This window comes from Platalea leucorodia, assembly GCF_965183815.1.
Source record: "Platalea leucorodia genome assembly, chromosome: 1".
Taxonomy (NCBI): domain Eukaryota; kingdom Metazoa; phylum Chordata; class Aves; order Pelecaniformes; family Threskiornithidae; genus Platalea; species Platalea leucorodia.
Window position 1 is genome coordinate 115122126 of NC_138823.1, and position 11288 is coordinate 115133413.

General features: G+C 41.7%; 1 protein-coding gene across 1 annotated transcript in view; it reads left to right on the forward strand.

Annotated features, from left to right (window-relative positions):
* NPSR1 (neuropeptide S receptor 1) overlaps nt 1-10808 on the forward strand; it is a gene marked incomplete at both ends in the record, with an annotated part of 59768 nt that extends 48960 nt beyond the window's left edge. Inside the window, 4 exons of the mRNA XM_082326978.1 lie at nt 6223-6299; nt 8191-8280; nt 10411-10591; nt 10715-10808. Coding sequence (XP_082183104.1) covers nt 6223-6299; nt 8191-8280; nt 10411-10591; nt 10715-10808 — 442 coding nt within the window. The remainder of the gene's footprint in view (nt 1-6222; nt 6300-8190; nt 8281-10410; nt 10592-10714) is intronic.
* Between the last annotated feature and the right edge of the window lie 480 nt (nt 10809-11288).

Here is an 11288-nt window from a genome sequence, read left to right on the forward strand (position 1 = left end):
GGGGAGACCTTATTGCAGCCTTTCAATACTTAAAGGAGGCCTACAAGAAAGATGGAGACAGTCTTTTTAGCAAGGCCTGCTGCGACAGGACAAGGGGTAATGGTTTTAAACTAAAGGAGGGTAGATTCAGACTAAACACAAGGAAAAAATTTTTCACCATGAGGGTGGTGAAACACTGGAATAGGTTGCCCAGAGAGGTGGTAGATGCTCCATCCTTTGAAACGTTCAAGGACAGTCTGGGTGGGGCTCTGAGCAACCTGATCTAGTTGAAGATGTCCCTGCCCATTGCAGGGGCGTTGAACTAGATGACCTTTAAAGGTCCCTTCCATCCCAAAGCACTCTATGATTCTATGAAAAGTCAAGGATCGGTATCTAAGAAGCTGGTAATACAAATAAACCAGAAGCCAAGGCACATGCCACACTTACTGAGGAAGTGAAGCAGGGTGCACACAGAGAAATAATAAGACCTTTTCTGCAATAATTCATTTTGTTTGCACAGCTACTTTATTTTCTCTGCTGAAGCACTCTGATTTAGCTGCACGGCAGGTGCCTGACGCAATGTGGGACACTGGCTGGTGGAGTTAATTCTTAATTAGTTCTGCCACCTGAATCTGCTGAAAACCTAACCTCTAGAGCAAAGCAGCTCACTGATGACAGCACTTTTTCTGGCACAGTTCATCTGAAGTGCATACAAAGGATAAAATTTTACTTTTCAGGTGCAGGACTTAATTCCACGCTAGATATGTTGCTTTGGCTGAGCGGTTTTCACTTGCTACAGTGCAGGTACCATCATCTTTTAAGCTTCTCTCATCCATCCCTCAGCGCCCTTGGCAGAGCTGATTTCACATGTTCCTGATGCAGCCTTCAACTAAGTCACAGGAGTTGTGTTATTCATAACACTGCAGCCTGTGGAATGAATTATTTAGCTGATAACCTTATGTTCAGTCTGGAAAACCCTTCCACTGATGAGCTAATCCCCCAGGTGTGGTGTGAGCAAACCCTGTAGGTCCCAAGCCAAAATACGAACCAGAAAAAAACAACAATCCGTTCCTTTTTTTTAACGTATCTATAAAAAGGCAATCTATGAACAAAACTGCAAAAGCCCTGAAAGATTCAAATACTTGGGAGGTCTGTTCCCACCTCTTCTTCACAACTGAAGAATCAGCAATCAGTTATCAAGCAGCTTGTGGTTTTGTGGCGAGTTTTTTTATCTGATTATAATACAAACGAACAAGACTTGAATAATGAAAAGAGAATAAAAAGCTGTGATTGGATTTTTAACCCAAGTGCGTGGTTATCTTTAAGAGCTTAGAAAAGGGGAGAATATTTGTTCTTTTCATGTAAAAGCTCCCCTCCTGCCCACTATCTCAGTGTTAGTCAGGGAGGGCCACAGATCCTGAGTCAGGTTCTTCTTTACAGTGCTTAAAAATTTGGCCTGTTCTTCCCTCTTATTTAGACTAATCTATCACTTTTTCTGCAGTTGATATTGCCAACCTACCAAACCCCATAAAATTCAGAAAAATTAATCAGGCAACCTGCAGTAATCAGTTCTCTCCTAGTCTGGGACAAGTGTCATCAGCTATAACCAAAGCCATTTCTCCTACACCAAGATACGCCAAGCAAAGCTCAGACAGTGTCTGTGATAGCTGAATACCTCTGGGGCATTGCTGAACAGAGGTTAAACATGGGTCAAACCAAGATTACAGACTTCTCTCCTGCAAATATTTGTACCTGGGCCCCTCAGGTTCTGTGATGGGGAGACAGGAGAGCTACTGTGTTTCTATACCATATCGCTGCTCTATGCCAAACCATAATTATATTCTAGCACTTGAGTATCCGGAAATTCAGAGTCTTTTTAGCTGTTATTCATGATTGCCAAATACATTTTTTATATTTTAACCCCATAAATGTAATACATAGGCATTTATCTAGCATAATTCCAAATTCAGGTTAAAAAAAAATGCAAAAGTTCCTCTTGAAGCACAGAGGAAAAAATATCCATCTGCTGTTTAAAATCAAAACTCCAAAGAGAACATTTGCTTTGGAGCAGCAGAAAAATAATTAGAAGGGAAAAAACAGAATCAGCTAAAAGGAAAAATACAGAACTAAAACCAAGACATTGCAATGAAATAAAAAATAGGTTAAATAAAAGGTATTTGTCTGAATTAAATCAAATAAAGGGAATAAAAATACCATTAATAAAAATACCAAATGTTATTTTTTGTGCTTAGTTCAGCGAGCACAATCATTTTTGCCTGCAATTTCCATTTCTAAATAAAAAACCCTATATCTTGCACATATGTTCCAATATCTGCCTGTCTATTAACTTACCCATACACATGCCTACAATGATGAAGTTACATATGCCTTTTGTCTTTGGATAAATAGTGTTGTAAATTAGCTACCATAGAACATAACACAGCTGCATCGCTTTGCACAAATAAAGTACAAGGAACAATAGGCAATGCTGGATGATAAATACAAGCAATTAACAGGGATCTTAGGTGTACTTTTTACCATGGTAAAGGCTCATTTTACTAGTAAATACTGAGGCTGGGTGGGACACTATCATAATGCAATCATTTAAAAAAAAAAAAAAAGTATTTAAAGAGTGGGCAGATCAGTAACTCCTACGATTGTTAATGTCAATACATAGCTTTACGAAAAGACATTTTATTAAAAAAAAAAATAAAAATTAATTATGAATAAAGATGGAGTGGGACTATTCACGGTAGCATTTGTATGACTAACCATAAGTTAGTCATTTACATGGACAAAAAAATGCTGTAGTTACCAATGGGGCCATATTAAACACCACCATTAACTAATAACATGCTACAATGAACATGCATCTTAGTCCTTCAGAATTTGGATCAAGCTAAATTGCTTTTGCAGATGCAATGAATTTAATTTGCTGAGATACATCGATAGTCTGAACCATATTCTTGTATTTTCCTGCCATCTCTCCAGATATGCATCTTATCAGAGCTAGAAAAATTGCTGCATTTTCAGATCAACAACATGTCCTTTCTATCCTGTGGTCTTCAAAGCCTGAGCAGCTCCTTCTTAAAAAGGCTTGGCTTATTTTTCCATCCAGGTTTGACTGTTCCACCTGAGCTCTTTCTTCCCTTTGGAAGATCTCTCACCTGCAAATAATGGGCCACAACAACTCATATAATATTTTAATATCATAGTATGTGTTAAAATGACTACAGCACGTGTTTGTATAGCCCCCAAGAATCCCCAGTGAGGGCTGGAAGACCAGTGCACTACAAACATACAGACACAAAGAAACCTGACAACATCTGGACCTAACGAACTATACATCACATCTCCCAGTGCTTTCGGTGGAGATAAGAGCAAGCAGCAGGCAGGCATGTTACATGTGTTGGAAAATGAGGTTTGTGGCAATGTGTACGGTGTGCTTTTACATCTTGGCAGTGAAGGCCAATATGAAACGGTCAGAATGGTGCAGACCGTTGCCAAACACCCTCCTGTCTATCTGAATATCAGTTGTCATCTGTCCGCTGCTATTCTTTGCTCATCTGCCACTTCATTTTCCATCAAGTGGGAATTTCTTCCCACCCTTTGAGATGTCATGTCCTCCTTCAGCTGCCTTTTACAGAAAGAAAGAAGCTACAAATGCATTCTGAAAAAAACCTGCTTTTCCCTTGTAAGAAAAATACAACTTCTGTTCCGTAAGTGTTCTCTTTTTATTGTTGTGGCTTTGAAACACACATGCAAATGCCTTTTATGATCTTAAGCTTTGGGTGACACATTTCTGGAAACTCCAGTTTCTTAGCTCCATGCCAGCATAGCTGGGGAAACAAAAAAAAGATTAGGCACTAATAAGATCTGGAGTCCCAGAGAGATCAAAGCATAAAGGCATAATTGTGGCTGGCAAAGCAGTTGCTGGGAAGTGTACCTAGCATGACAAGTGACTCGTCTTTCCTGACACCCACCCTGAACAGCTCTACACCATCTCTGGTCCCCTCCCGATAAGGAAGGCTCCAGTGAATCCAGCTATAGAGAAAAGAAAGATGAACACCAAAAACACCAGTACAAATCCACTATGTTGGCAGCACTTTAGAAGCCACTGGATTAAACCAGGAATTAAACTTTCCCCTGGACTTCTAAAAATTAAGGATTCAAATGAAACAGCATGTAATCTCATACGTGAAATGCCAAGTGAAGAAGACAGCTGCTATAATTGCATCTGGTGAAAGGGATGCTCCTACCAGACTCTGCAGCCAAGAGGGCAGGATTTCTGGGGTTGGAGGGAAAGCAAGTGAGGAGCCTGACTTGGTAATTCAATCCTTGTGACACTTAGCTGGAAGTAGGGAGCCTGAATATTTTGACTACAGAGTTAGGCTCCTTCGTCCTGATGCTTAGGCAACTCTGAACGTGTCCTGCTGGACACATGCAGGTCTGCATCAGAGGGGATATTGTTTCAACTGCAAATAAGAAGGTCAGGCTACAGACAGCAGGCTAGGGAGAAAATAGAAACAGGACTTTTAGGAGCTGGCTGGAAATTTTCTTGAGATGACAAAAATTATCATTGTAATACATTCTTACTCACTGGAACAATCAAAGGAGAAATGATACACGAATTTTCCACCATTGTCAGTACAAAGTACAAAGGAACTCTCAAGTGCACCAGCTGATAAAAAAACAGGTTGTTGAAAAGCCAGGAGATAAAAGGAAAATGTTCAAGTCAGCTGGGAGCCATGCTGGACCTTTGAAGGGATTAAGGAGGGCAAGCTGGAGTCCATGGCAGATGCATGCAAAACCATCACTGGGCAAGTACACTACTGCTCTGCTGCACAGCCCGGACTTGCACATTGAATTTCCAGCTTTCACCTATTGAGCCTAGAAACCAGATGGCTCCAACTTCCACAGAAGGGAAACCTCCAAGGAACACAAATACTGCCTTTGCAAGCATGTCTAGGAATTGACGGTGCTGTAGGAAAGGCTCGTTTATCAGTGTGAAAGCTCTAATGTGAATAATGTCTCTTCTGATAATAAAAGTAAACCACATGATAGTAAGATGCATTTTTGTCTCTATAAAACACCCTGAAATAATCTCCGTAGTTGCACCTTTTTCAGAGTCACCGCTAAGGTTTATGGCAATTAACGGTCAGGTTGCCCCAGGCTCCCCAAAACACTGCAGTGTATTGCAAACAGCACATGACGACTCCTATTACAATGCTTGTTTCCTACATCAGGAAAACATGGCAACCCGAGTGCATTAGCTGAAATATTTTTAAATTATTTTTGTCTCTTTAGCAGACTAAAAAGGAAAACACCAGTCAAAAGTATGCTGTTGCTTAGTGATTTTAGCTGCATGTTATGCATGCTTGCAGGAGAAAAGGCAGACAGGGCAAGGCCTCGGGGGGTTTTTTATGTAAACTGCTGTAAAGGTAACATGCTCATCCAGCATGCGGGTTCAAACAGCTCTTCAGCTTGAAGGAATTGTTTTTACCTGTTCTGTATTAAATTATTGCCTAGGGAAAGTCATAACTATTCGAGGTCATTGTGGACTAGGGCACTTTTCATCTTTCCCATTGAAAGTATATGTATATTCACCTCTAAATATGCAAATTGTGGTGGATCTGGTTTTGAATCATCTAACTCTTCCCATCTACCTCATAATTCTGTCCTCCTCAATTTCTGTCCCAGGACCTTGAGACCTGAAAGTGAGCACTGCGGTATTTAACTGCATTTCTCATGGATCTTGCCCCTGTCAAATTCCCCAGGGTACCACTGTATTTGTCAGCTTCATACTCACAAAAGTAACACCAAAACAGAAGTGTACATGCAGCAAAAACAGGTCCCTCCCCTTGCTTCCCCCATTTCAGGGCTAGTGTCGTGGGGCTGGTACGCAGGCAGATTTGGCCTCAGCTAGCTCAAAATCCCCAACGAGCTCTTGCCTGAGAGATCTTGGCCAAATCACTGCATTCCTCTGAGCCTCAGATTTGACATCTGCAAAGCCAGGACAACAATGACTTCCATAGTGAAAACTCTTCAGATCTGCTTCTGAAAATTACTATGGGAGAGTCACATTTTATTTATTATGGTTGTTGTCATTATTATTCCTATGCAGTCCCATCATCTCTATGAGCTCCTTACACATAGATAAGTGTATTCATAGAGCATGAACGACTGGGATGTCAGTTAAATTTACTGTGCCTCATAATACTTATGACTCTCTCTCTTCTGTAGCGTCATATACTCAATTGTGATTCGAACCATCTGGATGAAGAGCAAAGCTCAGGCTATCATCATATCCAGCTGCTCTGGTGAGTCTCAGCACACATGTGTCTCCAGCCTCGTGATTTGAATCGGGCTGGTCCCCCCAAATCCGGGAATACCTGGATATGCAGTGTCGTGTTGGGCTCCCATCACTGCGGTGGGAATGGGGTTTCTGTAATTGCTCATTCATAACTCTTAGAACTTAGAATTGCCATTCCTAGAATTTTGCCCATTTCCAGAATAATTTTTTTCTAGCATATACTTAGATAACACTAAGTTGTTTTTACTTAGATAACACTTTTTCTGTGTTTTCACATGGCCTTGCAACTCTGGATTTTGGTCAAGCTCAGAAATTCCTGGCTATGGAAAGCCATAAAACGAGCTGAGCTTTCCACCCCAAGACCATAAACATTTTTGGCCTGTTCGGAGCCATTTTGGCAAAGAGCAGACATCATTTCAAGATCCTCACTTGTCAGCTGCCTTTCCTATTAGTTATGAAGAAAAGTACATTCATTTACACTAATGGGTTTTACAACGCAACTGTAAGAGCACACAACCAGTTAGTGCAGCCAAGTGGTTAGTGGAAACACATCAAACCACGGGGAGCAATTTGCTGGTACTTGCCTGAAGCAGGATCATGGATCACATCTGGTACAGGAGGAAGTGTCCTAATGTGATGTTGCACATATTCGGGTATCCTTATGTCATAACCTGACATCTATCAACTATAATCTAAGATTTACTCGTTCTTTGAAAAGCTTGAGCAGGACTGATTTCTAATGATCTTGCCTTCATGACACAATTGTTATTAACTAGTCTTGAAAAAAAAGTCGTTCTCCTCATCCAAGAGGTATATTCTGCTCTATAAATCACCAAGTGATTTCCAGTAATATTACATATGGACTAATTTCAAGCTTCTACATGTGATGTTTCACTGATAGCAAAACCACATTAATTTTATCTATATTTTTTTCTTTACAAATTACACAGCCTTGATATGCTGATTTTATAAGAGGTGCAAGAAGTTGTGTACACAGAGTCATTTCCAATTACATTAATCAAAATTCCAGTCCTAAGTTTGGACTACAAGAGTTTAAAGATGTTTTGATAAAAAATGACCTTCTTGTGTATTCACTACGGTGAACCTAATTATTCTGACCCAGCAACATGAACAGCAAATTGACATTAATAATGAAATCAGGCATATTATTGCAATCATGCTGGTACTGTTATTCAAATATGGAACTTGATTCTCAGAGACGTTAGTGTGACTTCAGAGGAAATGAGATCAACCAGCCTTGGTATGAGACTGAATAGAATACGCTTCTCAATTCAAGCCACACTTCACTTCTGAAAAGCTAGTCTAACAGCATTTCGTATTTCATTACTGAGTCAACATGGAGAGTAAAATGCATGACTGATTATCCAAAGCATCAAAAAGAGTAAGAGGCTAAGAGAATGGAGCATGTAGCTTTTAAAATCCTTCTGACTGAAATGCAGTTAAAAGTGAACAGGTAGTCTGTTTTGCCAGGTTGTTTCTTCTCTTTTCTTAACTATAGCTGCCAGTTCCTTTGAGAAAATGTCTCCTATAACACCACTCTGGTTGTGTTTTTGTAGCTGTGATAGTGCATGGTTTTTATTAAACTGATACAGTTGGGCACATAGGTGGTGGTTTTCCTGACTAAATGTCGAGGATCAGGAATACCCAGCTGCCGCAATGCTTCAGGAAGATCTCGTCTGCTGACATTTCCCCTTTTGATTTTGGGTGGCTCAGATTTTGAGTGTCCAACTTGAGCAGGCTTGCAAGTGTCTGGATTTCAGGGACTACTACTGAGCCCCTGCCTGACACCAAGGAAGGATGGGCTATGTATCGCTGTCCTGCGGAGGCGTGCACGGACACATCCACATCTTTTACTAGCTGAACTGTTCTTTCTCCAGGTGGCAAAACCTCCGCTGGCTACACCAGTCGTGGATTCATATCCAGGGCAAAAGTGAAAGCAATCAAGTACAGCATCGTAATTATCCTTGGTAAGTGAAAAACCCTACAGCTGATAGCTGGAAGGATGCTGAAGTTAGGAAGCTGGTCTTCCTCAGCTCCCTTCATCATCAGCAGATAAGATGCAGTAGATGGCTCAGAGAATGAGCTTTACTTAGACCCCCTGACTTGCCTTCTGACCTTGTCCTTTCCCTCTGCTCTGGCTGATAAGCTCCTATTTTAGACATCTGACATAAGCCTCAAACGAAATTATATGCACAGCCCCTCATGTGCATAAAGAAAGTAAAGGAGGGACATTGCCTAAAAGGAACAAAGGAAGGGGTCATCTCCTTCCCATGCAGGCTGCCAAAAGACTTGGCAACTGAGTTGTCTTTTAGGCTTAGAGACTATGCGTGGCATGTTAGGTGCTGGGGCAGCGCAAGGGAGAGGAAGGAGAGGTGAGGGATGCAGAGCAATTGAATTTGATGTCAGAAGCATCTTGCCTGCCGAGGTGGGAAGAAAGAGCTCTCTTTTCACTACCGGGCAGCAGATGACTCAGTGCAGGTGTCCTCCGTTTCCCAGGGAGATGACATTATTCCGATGGAATTAGGAGGCTGACATTCTATCTTGATAAATAAAGGCAGCGTCACACAGGGCTTCTGATTAGCTGCCAGAGACAGGCAGGAAGGCGACTAAAGCTATTTATTCCCAAGGGCTGACAGCCATTCCCTACCACTGAAAAAGAGATCGCCCCTCTTTCCAACCTTACACAAAATTCAGATTGCATGATATTGTGATAACAGCTACTACTGCGGTGCTTATCTCACTGTTTAGCAGTAGCTTCTGCAGACATGAGAGAGGCCGGTGTGATTCATGTTTTTCAGATATCCAAGAACAGTTTGTATGTGTCTGAACTTTTCTGTGTGGCAATCAGAGAAAGCTTTTGTCAGAAACAACTACTATTGCAACGCCATCAGACGTCAAGAGCTCACCTGGATGCTCAGTATTTCAAAGGACCTTGATAATATTAGTCACCCAGCATCTCTCAACATGCGGATTAAGGCACCTAACATTCATGGATTTCTTTAAAGCCACTTGAAGTTCTGCGTAGTCAGTGCTATGATCTACACCCTGACAATACATATTGCTATTTTGCTGGTATCTGTGCATAGACACTGACGGTTTGGTTACTCTAGAAAACTGGAGAGGAGTTTACCTCTTCCTTGCACATTCAGTGAGCGCTCGGCTAACTGCCAGCTAAGAAATACTGATTACTGCAACAAGAAAGCAAACATGGGGTTGCTCTGTTGTCTCATTTGGGTCAGGGAAAGATCATGAGTCTGATTTCACAGATTCCTGTGTATTTGCAACTCAGATACTTACGGCTTAGTTGAGTGAACTGCCTATCCCAGTGTTCCTATGTAAATCTTTAATCAAAAGCCTTTGTGAAAGGAGATGACACAGAAATTTGTGAGGGGCAGATTCATTTCCTATGTTTGTAAATAAAGGTAAACCTATGGCCTTTTTATTTCTACCACCTCTGAACAAAAGCAGGGGCTATGAACAATGCAGTCCTCTCTTCCCTTCCCCAAATTCATCTCTCATATTTCAGTATAGGAATTAAGAGAGTCTTCCTGCATGCTCCATGTACACAGCACCTCCAACCAGCATGCCAAATGACATGTTGGTCTGCTGTAATGTGGTGTGAAAGGGTGTCATTCCTTGCTCCTGGGTGTCTAAGAGCCCTTTTTTAATAGGTGGCTGTAACAGGCAGCGCTGTCATGGAGCGGCACTTCGGTGATGTGTACATTTAGATTGGCTGCTCACTCAGGGGACCATTAAAAGAGCACTTCACTATAACTTATGGTGCTTTAACTGGCTACCTATTTACCCTTTATGTGTTGTGTAGTGTTCAAAAGTGCCTCAATATGTCTAGAGGGAGCACTCTAAACACTTAGAGGAGCACACATAATATATTTTATGGGCATTAAAATAAAAATAAAGACAAATAAAAGCACAATCTAATAACTATTCTCTTAAATAAGACCCTGAATGGGAAGAGGGGTTTTTTGCATGAACAAATATTTATGTGTTATGACAGTCTCTCTATGCGTGTGTGATTACGTCCCTAAATAGCTAAACTATCTAATGTCGAGCCCTTCCTCTCTCTGTCTCTCTTCCAGCATTTGTTCTCTGTTGGAGCCCTTACTTTCTTTTTGATATCCTGGACAACTTCAACATACTGCCTGAGACCAAAGAGCGCTTCTACGCATCCGTGATCATTCAGAACCTGCCAGCCTTGAACAGTGCCATCAACCCCCTCATCTACTGCCTCTTCAGCAACCGCCTCTGCCCCCCTTTCGAGTATCGCTCCTTTACTGTCACTCTGACTACCCCCTAAGAAGGGAGGGAACACATAAACACAGTCCCTAAACCGACTACCTGTTTTCACCTGTTTTAATTCTGACCGTTCCTTATTTTTTTTAGGGAAAGAAGACCACGAAGGCTGGGGGGAACTTTCCGGGACAGGAGTGATGGAGGGCAGGAGATGCAGGTCCTGTCGAAACCAGAATACATCTAAAGCGGGTGATGCCCCCCAAAGCCACGCCATGACCTGTACTGAGGAAAGCAGAGGTCCCCCACAAGCACCGAGCACCATGAGCTGATGGATACCGACTGGAAAGAACCCGCACCTCACTGCTGTTGAGCAGCACGTGTATTTTGGATCGTCACCGCAGACTCAGCAATCGTACACTGCCATTGCGAAACTCAGTCCAAGGAGTTTGCATGCCACTGTTGTGAGGGCTCATCTTGGCCCTCTGTTTTCAAACAAGCTGTAATATATATGTATTCTGAATGGCAAAAAACAATGTAAATGGTGTCTAGTCGGTCTTCTCTCTACTTTTCAGGAGTCGCTAAAAGCCATCTACTCTACTGTATGGCTCACATAACTGATAAAGAGTATTTGCAAGTAATCACAGAGCAGGAACCCTACTTAAAATGAAAACACTGGCACTTTTCCAACAAGAACACACGACTGTCTCTCTGTGTAATTATATCC